This window comes from Carassius auratus, chromosome 34 (genome assembly GCF_003368295.1).
Source record: "Carassius auratus strain Wakin chromosome 34, ASM336829v1, whole genome shotgun sequence".
NCBI classification, from domain to species: domain Eukaryota; kingdom Metazoa; phylum Chordata; class Actinopteri; order Cypriniformes; family Cyprinidae; genus Carassius; species Carassius auratus.
In genome coordinates this window covers 12,457,687-12,479,954 of record NC_039276.1, presented here as the reverse complement: position 1 = coordinate 12,479,954, position 22,268 = coordinate 12,457,687, and the positions used below count along the sequence as shown (strand labels likewise).

Genomic DNA, 22,268 nt, shown 5'->3' with positions numbered 1-22,268 from the left:
CCCAACAGCATGTTAACCCATTAACTGTAATTTGTATGGAAAGAGCAGTGTGAACATTCTTCTCAATATCTCCTTTTGAACTGCACACGTGAAATAACACTACGTGAATGGAATGCATACGGCTGAGTAAATAATGCCAGAACTGTATTTTATGGGTGAACTAACTGTTTTTCAAATCTGATGGTAAATTATGTAATTTTGCTTACATTTAGGGATGCATGTACATCACCACTGTTTTCGGATTGGCCCTTTTCAGCTAGCTAACAATGCATCAAACATAGACCTACAGCATTGCCTGTGAAAACTGTAATCAGGGTCTCCCTTTACAGATATTCGTAGCGATAACATGCTGCGTCCCTCTTTTCGAGACTTGTTTTCTGATTTGTTTTTGTCCTCTCTATCCTACTTCCCATCTTGTCCACATTTCTTTTTCTCCCTATGAAGTGTATAGCTGACGCTATGCTCCACCGAAAAGATTGTACTAGTTTATATCTGTCTGTGCCTGTTCCTTTCTTTTTCTTTTTTTCTTTGAACGTCCACAATGTCCCGGCTCTGGTTCTCCCAGATGGTTAGGATAAGGGACAGCTGCCATGTTCACAGTCCCCTGTTTTGGTTCCTTTGGGATAAGCCTTTTACTGGAGTGCCGTCTGAACTGTTTGAAGACAACTTGAACAATGATTACAAGACAAAGCAATGCACTTTCAGGAGATATCTTGTATTAAATGTGCTCAGGATTTATGCCTGTTCTGTACTAAGAAGCATTTAGATTGATTCTGTTGTATCTGGACAGGTAAAAACACCTTTTGGTTTTTATTTTGCAACTCTCTACATTGCGAGTAAATCACTCGCATATGCAACAAAATCTTTACCAGGGGTGTGTTTCCCAAAACCATAGTTGCTAACTAAGTTAGCAACTTTGTATGTTGCAATGCAATTTCCCATTGCCAACCAAGTTGCTAACAGGTTAGCAACTATGGTTTTGGGAAACGCACCCCTGGGCGACTAAATGATGTCTGATAATAGCCAACGGCCAATAAATTCTCAGATTTTACTCACCAGTGTGTGAGTTGGAGGCTAAGTGAAAATTTAGCACGGATATATTTTCACTCAGCAAATACTGTCTGACTGAGTGCTTGAGAATTTCACTCTCTGTCAAGAGATCTGTGATATTTTTCAGTTTTTTTATGAATGGATGTGCAACTCGCCTGTATTTGACGTACCATAAACTCTACTATAAAGGCGCACGACTCGCTGTCGCTTTGTCTCACACACACACGCAGAGAGAGAAAGAGCGACCGAAATTGACGCGACACAGTAAACAATACTGTTTGATGTATTTTCCTCTTAAAATAACCGTGTTCCTTTGGAATTCTTCAACTTAAGAACTGCCGGTTTCTCCAGTAGTGGGCGGACCTAATGTGCAAACTGCAATCTTATTGGCTAGCGCTCACCTATCACAATGAAAGACCAAAAAAGCACCACCACCAGTCCTAAATTCAGTTAAAACAATTAATAGGCATTCAAACATGGTTATCAAGTTTTAATTCTAATTAATCAAGTTCTATTATTCAATAATAATTCATTATTATAATGCTTGACTGACTGATGTTAAGAGTGTACTTTCAGATGTGTGTGTGTATATCTATCTATAAATATCTGAGTCTGTCGAGTAAACTAAAAAAATTACTAGCCAATGGTGATTCAACTGCCAAGGTGTTCGTAGAGGGTTGTTTTGGTTTTTATCAGTGCTTTTTAAACCCTCCTGAATCATCAGTAATAGTTAACTGTGTTTAGCCAGGTTTGTGTCGTAAACTTTGACAGATCAGTACACAACCCAAACAGACTGATCACCTTCTGCTAATGATTGTCAAATTTTAACAGGGTCATGCCCTCATCAGTAGATTAGGTGGTCATTAAAGAGTAAATAACATACACGGTTTCACCTAATCTCATGTTAATCTTGAGAACCTAGAGAGTAGGACTGCATCCTTCATATATCAAAAAAGTATTTAGTTTTATCATATTTATAAAAGAAAAATACAGCTTTCCGGTTCTTTTCGGAAAAAGCCAAGCTCCTGGAGGCGTGCCGTGAGTGGAGCTATAATACTGATGTCTCGTATTGTTTCCATTAACATATATTCACTTATGTGCCGATTTCCAACAAAATACAGAAATCTGATGCAATTTTACTTACATGAATGGGGTCTTTTATCACAGGAACGGCTCAATGTTTTAATAGCAAACGATGTGCAAATCCAGCGTCGACATGGGCCTTGTTTATAAAACATTCGTCACTCAAATGACCAGAATACACAATGGCGTTGATGCACTCCGTTACTGCCACGGAAAAACAAACTGCATCCACTGTTCATGTAACACTGGGTTCTTTGGGAAGCTGAACATGGTAAACTTTCCCTCACATCCCAAAATGCACTTATTTGGAGGCATTCTCGAACAAATCCTATGCAGCGCTGCCGACGATTTTGAAGTGCGTTGATGTGCGCGGTCTTGCTTTCCTCTGGTTAATGTGTGAGCGGGCACGCTTTTCCGGGAGAAATGCTCGTATAAGGAGTTCCGTTCTCGTCTACGTCATTAGATCCACAATTGAAAAAAAAAACAGCCGAAACATGTACCAACCCGGAAGTAAGAAATTCTCAGACATTCTTCTAAATTATTTTTAAACATTGGCCATGTTTAGCATGAGAATCCATCTCTTTAACACTGTGAACAACTCTGAATACATGAAACACCATTGTACCCCCCCTTTAATGTTGTCTTTAACCCAGACTTAAGTCCTGTCCTGGGTTTGATTTGTGGTGTTTGAGGTTCTTCATTTTTATTGTTGCTTTGTTTTTCCATTTAGGATGTCAGAGGCCAGTGGGTCTGTCACGGTGCGAGGCCAAAGTTTGCTCTTACAGCGGCTGGTACTACTGCCCAAGTTGCCACCAGGACAACCTCTTCCTCATACCTGCTCGTCTGCTGCACAACTGGGACACTAACAAGCACAAGGTGTGTACACAGAGCCATAAACCCAATCCATATCTTCAGTATCGTTAATAATTATGTATGTTTCCTTGGCGAGTTTAGAAATCAGCTTTTGCACCAACCAACAAAGTGATTATAATTAACAAATTAACTGTTTTTGTGGCTCAGGTGTCAAAACAAGCAAAAGAGTTTCTGGAGTTTGTTTATGAGGAGCCCCTGTTAGATGTCCAGCAGTTGAACCCGTGTCTGTATGAACATTGCGAGGCGTTGGCGGCCGTTCTCAAACTGAGACAGCAGCTCCAGTCTCTCAGGGCTTACCTCTTCAGTTGTCGGGCCACAGTGGCAGAAGACCTCCGCCGCAGGTGAGCAATGCCAAAGAGCAGGAATAGGAAAGGCAGGGTTAGTGAAAGTGATCTCAAATTGGACCAATATATAAGTGAGTTTGTTTCTCACCTATTTAAAAAGGGGTTACGGTAAGTAGAATCATATGCAAATGAATTAAATTCTGCTATGACTTATTATTGTGACACAATTATTTATAAAAAAACAACCATGGGGCAAGAGTAAAACTCTCTGGGAATAACAGTTTGTTTCATCTTTACCTTTTATATGTCTGTTTTTTCTTGTTAAGGGCCCATATAAGAGATTGTATTGTTGTTAGTATCATCAAAATGGTTGATGGAGTTAGAAAGTCCGTATGATAAGGTATGCTCAGAAATATTTCATTGATATCAGTGCGCGAGTGTATAAATATTTCCTAGTTAATTTTTTTAGTAGTCCAGTGTTTCTGATTACATTGTTTGATTTAGGCCAGCAGGGACACACGCTTTTCCTCTTGTAGGACGGGACTGAAAGTTAATATATTGTGGAACAACATAAACATTTGTGAAGCCTTGCAAGTCACATAAAGAGAGTTTATGACTGCTGCTTTTTGCATCTGTTTTTTTTTTTTTTTAGCCCTGCCAGTATATACAGTTGAGGTAGCTTGGTTGTAATACATGTGTTAAGCATGTAGCCCTAACAAAGTATGAATTTTTAGATGCTATTTCAAGGAATACATTTGGTTGCTGGGAGTAAGATCCTTATGCAGATCTTTAGTGTATTCCCAAGGGCCAGGATGAGCGGGAATGTGAAGGAGCTGTGTTTATGCGAAGGTTTCGGCACTAAAAGGCTTGTCTATGTGACGAATGCTTGATGCTCTTACCAGGGTCAGTGTGGAGACCACGAGATTGCGCTAGGAGGCCATACACATTCACACCATGAGAGACGAAAGCTTGTACAGCTCTGTGATGAATACGAATCTCATAATGGAAACTAAGCTACCACCAGCTTTGCCCCCCCAAAAAGCCTCACCTCCTTTTATATTGACAGTTAATCATCAAAAAATAGAACTGTTCACTTAATTTAGAGTTAAGTGAAAGTTTATATTTAGATTCTTAAAGGGAGAGTTTACACAAAAATGTAAATGTCATTCTAAACCTGTATTACATTCTTTATATATGCTATAAATGTTATTTTGAAAAAAAAAAAAAAAATGGTTTTTCAGAAATCTGTGATGAATAGAAAGTATCTACATAGTTTCCACAAATATATAAGCATATATTCTAATATTACTGTATTTACATTTTTTTATCAAATAAATGCAGCTGTTGAGCAAAAAATAAAACATTTCCAAACTTTTGAACGGTAGTGTATATATATGATCAAACTGTTTTTCTCCATACAATGAAAGACAGTGGGGTCTAAAACAACAATTGTTTTCCACAAAATAAATTTAAATTTCTTTTTGATTTAAACGATCACAAATGTTTCATTTTTGGGTAAACTAAGAGGAAACTAGGGTTTATTTTTCTTAGTGTCCATGAAACACATCTTTCGATTCACATTGTTTTTGTGGTAAACTAATTTCCATCTTTTTCTATTGAAATAAAGTACGGCATGAGAAAAACGTTCAAAAAAATATAAGTAAATAAACCTCAGATGTTGACTTAATGGTGTTGCTAATGCACTCTTAGCTGCATGTTCAGAACTCTGTTTGTTGTTTGAATCAATGAATTATTGAATGGGCAAATACCCTTTCCTATGTATTGGCTCCTTTGAACTGCATGGGGACGTAGAAGCGGGATGGCCGTTTGAAGACCAGACATGAGGGCTCTAGCAAAGCAAACCTCAGTTTGAACTGAAAATCCTCTCTGAGGTTCATCTCCTTGGAGGGGTCCCAGCTGCCTACTGAGTGGTGACTTTATCTGGCCGCTGTGTTTACGGGGTTCAGCAGCGGTGACCCTAGCAGGAGGCAGCGCTAGAGGGGTAGTGTTTATGTCCAGTCTATTAGCAGGCATCAGGCTAATGCTTCGCTTTTCCAAACAGTGTAGGATTGATGAGGGCGGTGGCGCTAAAATATTACCTTAGCCATTCATTGCACAGCCGGGACGCTTATGAGCGGTTGTGAAGAGGCCTACGAGTGTTTACACTAATCCACAGAGAGGAGAGTGGGAGCTGTCACAGTCCACACCGCCGAGTCTGATCTAATGCACTTCACTGATCCACACACACGCTAACTACCTTTGTCTGTACCTTTTATGAGTTTCCCCTCATGTCTGGGATTGGGAAATGAAAACAAGTTTTGAAATTGATGTGTAGTCCAATTCTTTAACTATTTTGGAGCAGATCTTTTAAGTGACCTAAAACCAGTTATTTTAGTGAATCAAACACACCTTAATGTGTTTTGTAGTGCTTAAGACATGTCATGTGACACACAAAGGCATAATTCACCCAATAAATTAAAATTCTGTCAAGTTCTCTTAAAGTTGTTCCAAAACTGCATGGATTTCTGAATAAATGAATGAAATGTGAAATTTACGCTAACCTTCAAAAGATTGTTGTTGGTACTGTCTTAATGTAGTGTTGTCCAAAGTACTGATGTCTGTACTGAAATTAGAAAAATTTCCCGCTAGCTATTTGAGCGCTGTAGTGTGGATTCTTAAACTGCTCTGATTGGCCATTGTGTTCACTCGCTCAACAGATATGTCTGTGATTGGCTACAAAGATCATCGCTAAACGCTCTTCACCGAGTGCTTTCAAAGCAGCGTCTTTCAGCGCATCTCTAATATATCTGCTCATAGATGCGGAAAATGCTGATATCTTCACATTTCATCTTTTACTTTTGACAACACCATCTTAGAGTCTCATTAAGTAAAGTCTTAAAACTTACCCAGGCTGTATTCATTTGATTTTTTATTGCGAAATATTATTACAATTTAAAATAGCAGTTTTATTCATGTGTTGGTGTGAAGGTGAATTTCCAGCTGCCATCACTCCAGTCTTAGGTGACAAATTATCCATATCGCCTGGTTAGCACCACTATAAACACTTATATGTATTTACCCTGAGAAAGGACAAACGATAAAGACATGGAGCTCTGCTATGAGCAAAGATGAATTTATGCTTGAGAAGATAGAAAGTAGAAAGATGTCTCCATAATCAGAAGAAAATGAACACCCGGAGAGACCCAGGTTTCTTTTCACACACTGTCCTGACTTGAACAAGCTTTACAAAGGCTGGCAAATCGGCGTAACAACACATCCACAGGGATTAAGTTAGGATTTCATCTTGTCCTACAGAAGATAGCATATTATACCATGAAATCTTGTCAGTGCAGTATCTTTTCTTTGTCAGCCTTCTTAAGATGTTCAGTAATACCTCACTTCTTATATCAGATTTGTGGGTATGTAAAGCTTTGAGCTCTGTGGTTTCCAGACCCTTTATTAACTAGGCATTCATACTTCTCTAAGACCGCAAATCTGTCAGTTGTGATTGAAATAAAGAGGTGGTGTGGGTACAACATGATCAAGATCGCACCTTTACACTCATTTTAACAGCACATTTACACTCATAAATGCATATATTTACTAAGCCTCAAACAACACACGACAGCTCTTGATAAAGTATCATTTTTGACATGCCTTATGTCAAACATGCAACAAAGCAGCTATCATCAGCTCTGTTTGTACTAATGACACCTGCTGCAGCACATTGACCCTTAAGCTTCCCATAAACAAATGAAAAGAGATTTCATCCCCAGCTTAGTAAACATCCCACCCCCTGCCTCCATGACTCAGTTTAGACTTAGATTAGCGTCGTAATGATGGCTTGGCCTAATGAGGCCTGAGGGGACGAGCTGTGAATTGGGCTGTTTGGAGAGCCGCCATGCTTCTCTTCAACCAGTAATGCGATTATGGCACTGAATGAGAAAAAAGGAGCCTCACCACAATCCTCAAAGCTGAAAACTGAGGTGATGTCCAGCGAGCCACGCATGCATTTGGGCCACACGCATCAACACAAACCGTTTTAAATCATATGTGACTTTGTATACATAATATAAAAGCTACGTTTACTCCTCAATGCCTCATTATAGCTCCGAGCTACCCAGCATACTTTCCTCCCATGTCATAATGCCATAAATTCCCTCTCTCCTGTGTTTGTGGCCTGTAAGCCTGTCTCTAATTGCCAGCATCTGTCTGACGGCCTGCTAATGATGGACCCAAGCCACTGAGGAAGCAGAGTGGATGAACTGTTAGTGGGCAGGAGTAAAGATAAACCAGTTTCCAGTGCCAGATTACTTAATCGAACCCATTTTCCAGCCTGAAAAAAGACTGAATCCTGTTGAAGTATTCAGCTATAGGGTGTCTAGCCAATAGCATTATGTAAGAATGAATAGATTTTTTGCATCTCCAATTAATTAGAAGGAATCATCTGTTCTGTTTGCTTAGTTGTCGTGGATGTTATGGACTAACTATTCATGCGGTGGAAGATCAGATCAATCACTTCCAATATCTTCTAGTTTTTCATCTCGTTTGCTTCTCTTAACAGCATATCCTCTCTTTCTCCTTATCTCACTGTGTGCCTGTAGCTTTCCCAGTCCCCTCTTTTTTGGATAATTCTGTGGGCCCTTGAGTTTGTAATGTGAGCAGGCGTGGGTGAATTAGAGAGGGAAAGAGCGAGTGTAGGCTCATGGGAGGAGAGAGGTGAAGAGGGCCATAATAGCCAGCCAGATGGAGAGAGAGAGACAGAGCCGCCCCACTTCACCCATAATAAGGGGTAGTGCTTTTAAATGCCTATTTTACAGCCTTTTTCCAATTCAATTGAATTAACCCCTATTTCCAAGCAATTTGGTCCCATGTTGTTATGGTTACAGAGACGAGATGACAGGATACTAGCGTTCCGCCTCAAATGGAGGTGTATGTATATGTGTGCAGGCTAATGCAGTTATTTTTCTACAGATATGTGCATGCTCCGTTATGACTTGAGATAACATTCATATGCATTTACACTAATGTGATTATTTTCTTTCTATTTTTGCAGGATCTTTCCGAGAGAATACCTGTTACAGCATGTGCACCTCTACTCATTGTCAGATCTGCAGCAGGTAGTTTTATCTCTTTCCTGTATTAACATCTCTCTTTTTTTATTTTAAACATATATATGTGTGTGTGTGTGTGTGTGTGTGTGTGTGTGTGTGTGTGTGTGTGTGTGCTATGTGAGATAATCTACTAAATTCTTCTGAATGGAGTAAAAGGTAGTAAAATGTTTTACCAATTGAGCTGAGAGTGTGCAAACTATCAAAGATGTCATAAATTAACATGAAGGATTTCAAACTCTGTCAGCATGTAACAGTTGCTCCTGAATGTCAGTGCAGTAGATATAAAATATCAATTCAAATGGCAAATGGCGGTTATGCAGGAAGTCAGTTCTCATTAATTTCACATCAAACAAGTGTCCTAGCATAGTTATCACAGATATTCATCACTGTAACTATGAATATGATCCAATATCAATATTTTATTATATCTTTCTCCATGTAATGGACTTCAGTTGGAACCAGCGGGCTGAATGACAAAATTGCAGTTTCAGTGCAGCTTAAAAGGGCTCAACACGATCCCAGGATTAAGGGTTTTATCTAGCAAAAAAATCTGTCATTTTCATAAGAAAATAAAAATGTATATACATTACTTTTAACCACAAATGCTCATCTTGCACTATCTCGACCTCACGAATAAGGTAATCACGTTGGAAAGATCCTGTGTGATTTTGGCCCAAAGCACCGACCCAGTGTTTACAAAACGAACGTGCAAAGAAAGTCAAACACCCTTTACAAAAAAGGTAAAACAACGATGTCAGATGATTTTGAAGTTGGAGCAGAAAATGAGATGCGGTTTCTCGTCCCGGCCTGCATGAATTAGCGGGCATGCATCGCAGAACTAGTGCAAGCCGTGCATTTTTGTTTATGCAACTATATAAATTATTATTATTTATTCATTACAATTCTTTTTTAGAAAATGGCTGATGGTTTCACTAAATGAGAACCTTATTCATCGGCTGGTATCGTCTAGAGCCCTTTGCAGCTGCATTGAAACTGCAATACAGACCTTCAACCCATTGAAGTCTATTATATGAAGAAAAATCCTGGAATGGGTCATTCTGTAAGTGAACTAATCCTTTAAAAGTGTCCTTTTTTTTTTTTTTTTTTTTTTTTTTTTTTATACACTTGAGCACCAAATCAGCATATTAGGATTATTTATGAAGGGTCATATGAAACTGGAGTATTGGTTGCCGGAAATACCATCAAAATAAAATAAACATGTTTTTTGACATTTTATTTTGTGCATGTTTTGACCGCATTCTTGACTGTGAATGTCACTTAATATTTGTTTTTTTGTTTTCAATGGAATGACATTCATACATTTTTGTGTGGCTGATATGTTAATAACCTGGTCCCACCTGATTGTGATAAAATACTTCATCGCACTCACACACAGAGAGACACACCTGTAGCACACATCATCACCATGCGCAGTGTCTGTTAAGTGTCATCTGGCAGTGGGAGTTGAGAGGCTGTGGAAGTGAGCTTTTCACACCCTTCCTCTCGTAACCCTGATGTTCGTAGAATCACTGTAGATCTACGTGCAGCCTCAGTTTCAATGACACACTAACCTTCTGCGTTTCACTTACTGTTGTGAATCCATCTGTAATATGTTTAACAGGTTTCTGCAGGTCTTAAAAATTCTTTATTTTTCCCTTACACAAATTAAGGCCTTGAAAGGTTTGAAATCTAAGCAGAAAGTCTTAAATTCATAAAGGCATTGCATTAAATGTTGCATCCTTTGCTTTTCCAATACAAATATCTAAACAACTTTAAATACTTAAATTTGACTTGATGCAGAGTGAAGATGTGAATTATGGAGAAAAGAAATGAGTTTAAAACAAGAACAGCCATCTGTTGATGACTTCTCTGATTTAAGTTAATTTCTCTGAGACCGTTGGCAGATATTTGTCCTTTTTTTTGAAATCATAAATCCACTTTATTTTGATAACTTTTCCCAGAAAACATCTTAATTTAAGATTTTTTTAGACATTTCCATGAAAAACAAGACAAAAATACTTAGAACGATCATTTCTTATGTTTTTGTATTTGAGATTGGTTGAAAATTGTGCTGCTAATACATCTCATTGTGTTCTCTTAAGACATTTATATTTAGAGAACATATTGACATATTGTTCCCTTCCATTTATTCCTTGCAGAAACCACTCGTATTTTAATCCATTTTTATAAATTTTGCTCTTGTTTTTGGCTTATTTGATTGAAACTTTATTCATCATTAAAATGTTGAACTAAAATTATGAAATTTACATGCTTTAACTTACATGTTTGAAATAACTATTCATATATAATAAATATAAGAAACCATGCTCTCCTCTTTATTTCTCTCTCTCCTTTCCTCATTCTGCACCCCGTTTCTCCATAGCCCCCTGTTACCGTGCATGCATTTTTGTCATTCTTCTGTTTCTTAGGAATGACCCCTGCCCTTATTTTTCTGTTGCTCTCAGAACATCTATTCTCCTGTCCCACATCCCCTCTCCCTTCTGTCTCCTGGTGGGAGGCTGGGGTCCCTCTCCACCCCTCCGCCCCCACCCAGCTAACTAATTACTGCCATTCAGGAGCAACAGGCAGAAAAACAAAGCGTGACAGTCCTGCCTCTGCTTCTATTCCATTCTGTTCTTCCCCAGCATCCCAATGCCTGACACTGCCTCTCTGTCCCTTTTTTCACGTCTTTTACATTCTACATGTCAATTACAGCTTGTCTTATACAGCTTGGATATTTAATTAATAGCAAATTTTATTAATTCATTTATTTTTAATTAATTCAGTTGATAAATGTTGAAATATTTTATTCATATATATATATATATATATATATATATATATATATATATATATATATATATATATATATATATATATATATATATATATATATATATATAAAATGTATTATTATTATTATTATTATTATTATTATTATTATAATATATATATATTTTTTTTTTGCCACAAAACAAAGCAGTCTCTCAGTCCGAAAACCGATGCAACCGGTTCTTGACTCGAGAACGATTCAATCGTTCATTTATTATCTGGCTCGGCTCGGTGTTCATCTTCTCATCTCTCTTCACAGCAGTTCAGTCAGTGTACTGTTTGAGTAAATGAATTACTCCGGGATATCGGTTTGTTTGAACTCACAGGGAGTGTCAGCCACGTTAAAAAAGTTCACGGTTTAAGTCATTTGTGGATTAATGGGTATTGGAGACGCGAACAGTTTCAAACCACTCAGTTCGATTTGGTGAACTGGTTCAAGAAGAACCGGTTTACATTTTTCTAAAAATCCTGTCATACGTGCACAAACTGACAGTCACCTCTATTACTAAATATTGTGGAAACATAATTTTCTGTGAAGTTGCTTTGTAACGATTTGTATTGTAAAAAGCGCTATACAAATAAACTTGAATTGAATTGAATTAAATCGAATGATTCGTTCGAGAACCGGACATCACTGCACTGTTTTGAACGCACTTCCAACAGACCCAGAAGAGAAGACAATGCTGAATAATGTCGTAGTTTTTGCTATTTTTGGACCAAAATGTATTGTCGATGCTTCAACAAATTCTAACTGACTCTCTGATGTCTCATGGACTCCTTTTATGATGTTTTTCTTACCTTTCTGGACATTTTCAATAGAGGGACAGAAAGCTCTCAGACTAAATCTAAAATATCTTAAACTGTGTTCTGAAGATGAACGGAGGTCTTACGGGCTTGGAACGACATGAGGTAGAGTCGTTAATGACAAGATTTTTGGGTGAACTAACCCTTTAAATGCTCTCTGTACTGTCGGTACTTTGTCGCTCTTCTTGTGTACTACTTATACATGGAATTCGCCGCAAGGCCTTTATGCTGTCTCCCCCACTGCCTCTGTTAAGCCCAAATTTGAGGCATTTCCCATTCACGTCACATTACTTTCTCTTTCAGCTTTTTAATTGGCTTACCTTATTAAGGAGCCATTTTCTTTTAGTGTTGCTACTTAATGCCGGTTCCTCCGCAGCTCTGGAATGCTCGCCCTCCGTGTCGAGGTCACTGAATGTTGAACTATCTCCAGCAAGTCTCCAAACACTATAGACTGAAACCAAATGCTCTCCCCTTTTAGTTCAAACAATTAGCACAGTTTTGGGCAGTCTTCCTTTTCTCTTTTTTTTTTTTTTTTTTTTTGTAAACGACCCCGTTGACCATATTTGTTTGTGTAAGACTTGCCTAGAAGCCAGCTTTGTTTGGCCACAGCCTTTTGTTTGAGATCTCCACTGAAAGAGTAAGAAAAGTTTACTCATTGAACTAAGATGGACAAACGTACGAGTGCAATAAATGCTAATTGTATTATATGTTGTACTGAAGGCAACAGCATTGTCCTTGCCAAGATTAGGCACTTCATTGAGCTCCGGCGACAACTTTCAGGTCCTCGGAAGTTACGTATCGGAATCTATTTATTCCTCGCTAAGAGAAACTTTAGCTTTCAACATATCCATAAAACCATCATGCTTCAAGGATTCCTTCATGGCACCTGGTCTACTGTGACCGAAACATTGAAACTTAAGGCGCTTTCTTTAGTGACCACTTCTTACGATACCCTGGCAGGCCGGCTCTCTCACACTTCTTCGCACACGATGGTTGTAATCCTGTTTTGCGAGGCCCTGGCAGGGAGGGTGTTATCCAAACAGAGCTCTCACTCTTTTTATCAGTCTAATCTGGGCCCTTTCTCTGCCGTTTAATGGAGCAGGCGAGGACATTAGGGCCAGGGTTGAGGAGGGGATGAAGAAGTAGGCGCTAAACTGTGATTTTAGGGGATTAAGCAGCTAACGACAAAGCACATGCAAGACAGGAGCAGAAGGTGGGGGATTTGGGGGGAGTTGATTTGGCAGACGTCACCCATGTTCCACACAATAGCCCATAATTTAAATTATAATAAATATAATCCCTCACATAGAAACTACAATCCAAATGACTACAAAACATCACCCTATAATAAAAATGATTTTAAAAAAGCCCCCCCAAAATGATGTAACCATTTCAAAACACAAGAATATCCAATGATCACAAACCTGACTTGTTTTTAACGATATTTTTACATGTAGCTTAAACTTGTGCAAAAGTAGGAAAGGGTATAATATTACTTGGTAAATCATTCAAGTTATTAACAGCTCTTGCAGAAAAAGCTAAACAACCAAAATCAGTAACTTTAAAATGTGCTTTTAATCATCTTGTAAAGAAGCTCTTGTTTGTAATATTCCCAGTACGCAAAAAAACAAAAAAAACAAATGCTTTTAAGGGTGAGGGTGCAAGGTTATTAACATTTGTGTACATTAAACAATAGTTAAACAACAAAAATTGTCAAAAAAAAAAACCTTCTTGTCAAAATACTTGTATTCTTGTCAAATACTTTTAAACTTTTTTATAGAAGATATGTAAGGTATATAGGTATATACAGTATATTGTGAAGTAATACAAAAGAGAAATTAGGAAAAATCTAAGAATGCAAAATGTCTTGCAGCTTCTATTGAAAGTTGACTCCTTATAAATGTAAAACTTCTAAGTTAAGGTGTCACTGCACAAACTATTTTAATTACTGTAACTCATTTAAATCAGTTGAACTTGTCTAGCAGTTCATGCATAAATTCTCACTTTCACTATTTTGTCAGTTACTCTTTTCAACAGCCCTCTAGCTCTTCACAGTCCCTCCCCATCAAGCCTGGTGCAAGCATACTCCCTGTTTTGCTCACAGTGTCTGCTAAATTATCGAAATGTTTAATTACTCCCTCTGCCAGCATTGATCAAGGGGAGTATATATCATCTTTAGCAAAGGGCGGCAAGTGTGCTCACCCCACCGCCTTGATTGGTGGCTTGCAGCGTTTCCTTAATGGCTTGCTATATTACTCGTCCTCATGGGAAAAGACAGGGTATTGCCTTCAGGCTTCTGTCAGCCCGGTCAGAGAAAAACAGTGGTATCTGAACTGAAAGCTACTTGATGGACGGATGGTTAAGGGCTCTCCTGGTACCTCTACAGAGAAAGCTTGCCAACAGCATCACCTCTATGTTCATTGGGCAATGACAGTGACCGCTTTATGGGTCTTTCTGCCTTGAGTCCTTCTGGCTTGGACAGTGCTTTAGTGGAATGTGAAGAATCTTTTCTTTTTCTTTATTCGTTTTAGTTATACTTTCTTATTTTTTAGATATTTCATTTAAAAAAACCTAGAGAAGCTATTTTTAACACTTTTTGGTGAACAACCATCCAATATAACCTTACAAACCAAGTTCAAGTAATTAAACATGTAGATTCTAGATTCCCTGTTCCCACAAAAAAAGTCCCCTTTTCAACCCATTCTCCCCGTTCATGCTGCGTATGTGTGTGTGCGCGCGTGCATGTCTTTCGTGGGAGACCACCGTGGTCCTTCCTTTCTTTCTTTTCCCCCGATCCCTCACATCCCACCCTCCCAAGCTCTCCTCTCTGCTCCACTGTCCCCTCTTCTCCTCCTCCATTCTTTGGCTGGCTCCTTGTGGAAGGGCTGAAGAATGCTGGCAGGCCGTTTAATTGGTGTGCCGCAGTGCTGCCAGGTGTATCCACTTGTCTCTGCCCCCTTGGTGAATATGCACTGGAGGTCTAGGCCCCTTCCCCGTCTCATTCAGCTGCCCACAATACGCCTTCTTCAGCACCCCGCTTTCAAAGACCAGGCCGATTTTTAACTACTCTGGCCGATAAATGGCATTCACATATTATTTTTTGCAGACAGTCTCCCAAAAGGAATCACTCCACCCTAGAGCCGAAGCCAACCCCCTACTCTCAAAGCATTCATTAGTTTTCATGTGGATTCCTGATGTGATGTCTTTTTTTTTTTTTTGTACTTTGCTCCCATTGTAACATGTTATTGTAAGTGTCCAGTCACTGAAATTTTCTGATAAACCTCTGTTAACAGGAGGGTTACTGTCCATTTGATAATGTAATTATTTTTTCATTTTTGCATTGACAGTTTGAACCTGTTCCTCTCTCATATCTGTTGAACACATTTGGTGAAGGCCTTTTGCTAGCTGAATTGCTGGGGTCGCATTTTACACTTCCCTAGGTTCCTCCTACGTGCTTTTCCGTCCCATTTCTCATCATGTTTAAAGCTGGCCTGCAAAGAATCTGCACCTGCAAAATGTTCCTAGGAAGTTCCGTAGACCTCAGACTATCATCTTTCACAAAGTTCCACACATCCTCTGTCCCTTCACATGTTTGTCTATGAATGTTTTGGTGAATTTGCATCAGCTTTGTACTACAGATACAAATGTGGAAATATGTTGAACACATTTTGCTATATTTAAATGCATTCTGCAGTATTTTAAAAATCTGAAGGGACAGGCAAGTCAGTCAGTAGAGATTTGAAGCTATTGTATTTATCACAGCAGGGCTCCAGACTGAAATTAAAACGGTCACAATGGCTCCTTAAGTGATTGATTTATTTATTTATTTGTCTCGAGTTCTGCTCAGTTATCCTTATGTGATGTTGCAGTGCTGCAGTTTAAACGTTCACGTAATTTTAAACCATTCAATCAATTAAAAAATAAATTCAACTTCTAAAAGAGGCAAAATAAACTCTGTTTGCTGTCTGATGGACATGTGTGCACAAAAGGCTTCCAGTCACACAGTGCAGCTTTATGTACTACATTTCTGTAGTATTTATTTGTTAGTTTGTTAGTCTGGAAAATCTAAAGGACGTTTTATATAGTTTGTATCTTTGTCCTGTTGAATTTATTTGTACAGTTGCTTATAATTAGTTTCTCTGTTCTTATTTTATTACTGACTATTTATTTGTCTTCTATAAATTTGATGAATTTTTATATTAGTTCGGTTAATATTAGTGTTTGTTGTGGTATCGATATTGGGACATTTCAGTGGTATCTAAAATGCTGGCATCAAAAAAATCTTATTTCCAGCAGAACTAAACTATAGTGTGATGTAGTTCTCGTCAAATACAGTGACTCATGTTTTAGTCATATCACCCACCTCTACACTGTCTTTCTCTTTCTTGCAGGTCATAGATGGAAAGCTTGCTCCCTTCCTCTGTAAGGTGATCAAGTTTGCCAGCTCTCATGTCTATAGCTGTAGTCTGTGCCGGGAGAAGGGCTTCATCTGTGAGCTCTGCCACTCTGGCCAGGTCATCTATCCCTTCCAGGAAAATGCCACTAAAAGGTGAGACCTGTAGCCACTCTGACTCTCCAGCGAAGTGGAGTGCTGTTCCCAGAACAGATGCTGCTGTTTAAACACTGCAACACTGATAAAGCCTCCGCTATGATTGGTTAGGACTGCTACAGTTTAAGTTGTACATTTAGACATTTAATTTTACCACATTTTTCATAGTTTATTCTGTTCCAAAAGAACCCTGTCACATTTGTTCATCATGAAAAAAAAATCTTTTAAACAAAAAGAAATCAATAAATTATATATTTTTAATTAATAATGCATATATATATATACACACATTAGGGGTGTGCAGTGAAGCCAGTATTTGTATCTGTAATGATCACAAAATTATTCGTAGCTGTATTCAGATAAAACCGTAAGTAGGCGGAGCTTGAACCGGAACATTTTACAATTATAGTTGCGAAGACCATTATGGTTTTAGAGACTTTGTTTTTTTCATAGTTATCACTGAACAAATATGCGGTGTTTAACACAAAAAAAAGTAATGATTTTAACATTTATTTAAATATCTTCTAACAGTCGAAGGTGATACCCTTGTATAGATAAAGTTTCGAGCGCGAGTTCAAGTCCCATTTTGGGGACCTTTCGTGATCCATAAATATTTCAATATCTTCTAATTAAAACCGTAAAGGTTACTATGCAGTTTAGAAATATGAAAATGGATTTAAGTAATTTCCAGGAAATGCATGGAAAAAGCCAAGTGCAACACTGCTATTTCATTTGCGCTTATTTCATTTATAAAATTTACACTCATTTACTTTATACACTTGCTACTGCATTGTAATATTAGAGGTTTATGTAAATCAACATGATTTCCTTTGGCTCACCGGTTCCTGCGGAGGTTAGCTATTTACCTTAAGTAATTTTCAGGTCTAGAAAAGTATGGAAAAATGAGAACAGAGTATGGAAAAATATGTGTGCTTCGACTATTTGTCGACTGATTTAAAATAGACATCCTGTCAACTACTATTATCTTGTTAGCATGCTTTAGGTTTTTTTCATGTTAGGCGTGCTTCAAAATGTAAGACGTTTTTAGCTCTGGTCGTCTGTTTAACTGATAGTTCTCTATAAAGAGGAAATCATATTAAGAGTTTTTAAAATTTTTATCAAAAACAAGGCTTTTAATTCTTTTGTGTAAAGCATAGACCGCTTTTAGGAATAGAACACCAGTAGTTCGTCTGGTTAGTATGGCACAGCCTCTTGGCCAACAGAGATCTTGGGTTTTAGTCTTGGTTTGGCAGCCCAAAAACTTTAACCACTGGGCTACTACCACCCATGATGGTGCACAGAAACAAGTTGTTTCTCTTTAGAGGACTGAGGAACACTTGAGCTCCTAAATGTTCTAGTAAAGGAGAAATACATAAATATATACATACACACACACACACACGCACGCACACACAAATATAATGTTTTGGGTCATTAAGCTTTTTTATTGTTTTTGTTTAAATCAAGGATACGTTAAATTTATAAACATGACATAGATTGTTACGAAATATTTCTATTTCAAATAAATGCTATTTTGAACTTTTGAACTGGAAAAAAATGTATCACGGTTTCAAAAAAATGAATTGTTTTTAGCATTATTAAGAAGAAATATTTCTTGAGCACTAAATTAGCATAATAGAATAAAATCCGTCATCAAACTGGGCCTTGTTTGTAAAACAAGCATCTTCGAAATGCAGGGAACAAACAAAAACACTTGCACAACTCCATTGATGCTCTGTAAAAATAAACTCAATCCACTGGTCCCTTAATGCTGTTTTTTTTTTTTTGGTAATTTGTGCAGGGTTGTCTTGCCCTGTCAACCAAAAACACACTTCTTTTGTGACATTTCGCTCTCGCTCTGATCAGTGAAGTCTGTTGTGCTCTCAGTGCTCTGCTATAAGGGAACGCGCGCTCTTCCGGCAGACGTGCCCTCAGGACCCATATAAGGAAATTCCGCTCCATCTAACGTCACACAGAGCCATACTCGAAAAAACTTTCCAAAACTTGTGACAAACCGGAAGAGGTATTTTTGGAACAAAAATACTCCTTCAAACGTACAACTTAATTTTTGAAACTTTGTCCATGTTTAGCAGTAGAATCCAACTCTTTAACAGTGTAAAAAACTCAGTATGCATGAAATAGCATTTCACCCCCCCTTAACAATATTATCGTTTCTACTGTACTTCAGTCAAACAAATACAGTGAGCATAAAATAATTATTGCATTAAAAAAACATAAGTTGTACTTACCTTTTAATGTTTTGAATAATTTATTCATGAAATTTAAAAACATAATTTAAGTAACCTTGTTCTCACCATGAATATAGCCAAGATAGCTTGCATAGCGTTAAATCATAAAGAAATACATATATATTTGTGTTGTATATTTGTACTCTGAATGTCATTAGATCTTCTGCCAAAACTTATGATTGCACGAAAGTGATTCTTCATGAGCGAAAGCAAACAGACCATATATGTGACAATGTACTACAAACCAGTCTTAAGTCTTAACATCGTCTGAAAGCTGAATAACTAAGCTTTTCATTGTTGTATGGTTTGTTAGGATCAGACAATATTTGGCCGAGATACAACTCTTTGAAAATCTGGAGGGTGAGGGTGCAAAAAAAGTCAAAATACTGATAAATCGCCTTTAAAGTTGTCCAAATGAACTCTTAGCAATGCATATTGCTAATCAAAAATTAAGTTTTGATATATTTACAGTAGGAAATTTACTAAATATCTTCTTGGAACATGATCTTTACTTAATATCCTAATGATTTTTGGCATAAAAGAAAAATTGATCATTTTGACCCATTTTGACCATCAGTGCTCTAAATGCAGGTGCGAGGGCTGCGGTGCCGTCTTCCATGCCGAGTGCCGGATGCGAGCTCAGCCTTGCCCACGATGTGTGCGCAGAGAACTGCACAAGAAGCCGGCGTCATTCTGGAAGAGGCACGGCCCTCACGACAGCCCTGATGATGAGACGCTGGACTGCTTTGAGCTGGACACCTGAGACGAGAGCGGTGCAAAGCACACTGCACAAATAAAGTCCAAGTGCTGCTGCATCCGACAAGGACAAGCTTCCTTGCTCCCTCGGAGGACTTGCTCCGTGAATGCCGAGAAACAGTGGCATATTTTTTATTTTTTTAAATGTTCTCCCTCACCTGAGAGAGATGGGCACAGAGACAATAATTCAGCTCCCAAAGAGCGGAGTCTTCATAATGAGACCAATTTACCCTTGCCTTTCATCTACCAACCGACAAATACAGGCAAAGTACACACACACACACACACACACTTGCACATAAACACACTTTTACTGACAGATGTTAAAGAATGCCCCTTCTGGCAGACTCACAATCCAAGAGCGATGATTCATACCAATTTCTGGACACAAATAGAGCTTCTAATCCATTAATGGTTCGGTGAAAATGAGCGCTGCAAGATTCGGTTTCCCTTCACGCAATAGTTGACCTACAGTGCCGAAGACCTTGATCTCGAGCGCTTGAAGGCTGAACATAAAGATAAACATCCTTAGAAACAAAAATAGCTTTTTTCGGGTTCGCATTTTTGCACTTTACATTTAAGATTTGTCCCTAAATGTCTTCTTCTTTTTTTTCTTTTTTTTTTTTTTTTGCACTTTTTAGTCCTTTGGTTTGCATTGTACTGTGAAGAGGGAGCGATGTCTTGTCCCATCCACCTGATCTACAGTTTAAAAAGGTTGACTGTTTATCAACACTGAGTGGCTCTGCCTATAAGCAGCTGAACCACGTTGTTCTTGCTAACCGCCTGCTCCATGATTACAAACTACCCTGGGCCACCAAGCCCCGAAATTACAGTCTAGAGTTCCAGGGCTTTGTTTAGCATTCATAAGTCTTTTTAACAAGAAACGTAAAGAAAACCCGCCGTGGACAAGCTCATAATTCATGTCATCTTCCGTTTTTTTTTCCCCTTTTATAAAAATATATATATGCATACAGAAAATAGCAGTAGGCATCTCTTCCTGGACATTTCACCAGCAAATAGATACTTCAGATATAAATCACACTCCGCATTACTGATATAACATTCCAGAACAGTTACTGGTTATACTGGACTTGAATCATTCTGGCTGGAGCTGTACGCTTGATGTTTGACAGTGCGAGGAGCCGTCTGCTGAGATTTACAGCATTACTGGTCGACAGTGTTAGTTAATGAACTCTTTGAGATGCGTCTAGGTCAACATACATATCATTTGCTACCATGTTACATTTTGTTTTACGAGAATATGTGTTCATTCCCTTGAGCTTATGTTTTGCACCAAGAAGTTTACTTTTGAATGCGATTCTGTCTTGGTTTACGTGCGGTCGGTGTGTGATAGGACAATGTAGATGGATGGATGATCGTGTTAGCTGTTCAGAATACTTGGTTCTATTTATTGAATCTGTTTTGCCTGCCTTAAATTAAAAGCCAATGCATCGACCTGTTGATGTTCTTCAATTAGCAAGCTATAGTCATTTGAAAAAAGTTTCAGTATTTATCAAACTAATAAGAATATAAGGCTATACATAGAACATATCATAATATAATCTTTTTTTTTTTTTTTTTTTTTTTTTACCTTTCTAAAAAAAAGAAAAATAGATCGTGTGTGTTCCCATAAGATATCTCATCATTTTCCCATTTTAAGCTTGACCTGAGTTAAATGCACCATGCTTTACATGATATTATAAGATGTAATGGTGTATTTGCAAACTGTTGGCTTTGAAAGTTTGATGTATTATGTTACATTATCCGCACTGTTCTTTAAATCAGGGATTCTTAACACACTGAATAATGGTCAAGGAGGGACAAACAAAAAGGGAACTCAGTGGATGTACTTGGTGAATATCTTTTGTTCTTTCAGCACACCAAGTCTTTTATTATGGTCTTTATTTTCATATTTGTTGAAGGCGTAATTTGAAGTTTCTTTTTCTGCTGTCATGTTGTTCTCAGTTGTATATTTACATATCAGTTTTCTTTCCAAAGTATTGCATTTCTATATTTCTCGCTGTAATTTCTGTATCAGTTTCTGGAGTTTCCCTGTGCTTTCTTGTATTCTGCAAACTCTTCATTACGGACAACCTCTTATGCAACTACAAATATTTGTGTTTCAGCACAGGTGCGGGTTCCTTCCAGTTTTTCCTCTTCTTTTTTTTTTATTAAAATTTTTTTTTTTTTACCACTGATGCCAATAAAGTAAATTGCTTATTACATTCTCCTCTTTTTATGCTTCAACACTAATCTCGTCATCTGAATTAATTTGAGGATTTAGGGTTCTTCACAGATTATTTTCTTGGTCAGATTCCAAGGTGGCAGCAGTGGAACAAATGCATCATGGCCGTGGCCGTGGTGTTCCCTTTTTGGGTCCCGGTGCACCGGAGTAGGTCCAAGCATTGACTCACAAGCTAATCCCAAATTAAAAGCCACATGGTTGTATCTGGTTCTTTCTGGAGTTTAACCAATAACCACTGGACCTGTTAGAGACCACAGTACGAGGCTTCTCATTTTTAGCGCAGTGGTACTGACGTATAAACGATTGAAATTCAGTCTAGTGAAGTGATTATGATTCTATTGAGTCTAACAGTTACCATGGAGGTATTGTCTTCATCTTTGAGGCATTTTAAATATTTGTCCAACCTATCCAGGGCTCAACGGACAACGA

At 38.0% G+C, this 22,268-nt stretch overlaps 1 protein-coding gene across 4 annotated transcripts in view; it reads left to right on the top strand.

Annotated features, from left to right (window-relative positions):
- LOC113053228 (pleckstrin homology domain-containing family M member 3-like) overlaps positions 1-21,817 on the top strand; it is a 35,887-nt gene extending 14,070 nt beyond the window's left edge. For 2 of the 4 annotated variants that reach the window (XM_026218086.1, XM_026218087.1), the window contains 5 exons: positions 2,864-3,009; positions 3,154-3,347; positions 8,347-8,410; positions 16,432-16,589; positions 19,430-21,817. In XM_026218086.1, the coding sequence (XP_026073871.1) occupies positions 2,864-3,009; positions 3,154-3,347; positions 8,347-8,410; positions 16,432-16,589; positions 19,430-19,601 (734 nt within the window). In that variant the 3' untranslated portion in view covers positions 19,602-21,817. Of the gene's footprint in view, positions 1-2,863; positions 3,010-3,153; positions 3,348-3,616; positions 4,415-8,346; positions 8,411-9,317; positions 9,465-16,431; positions 16,590-19,429 lie in introns of those variants that run through there. The other 2 variants (XR_003277192.1, XM_026218088.1) reach the window with 2 other exon arrangements.
- Positions 21,818-22,268: the final 451 nt, after the last annotated feature.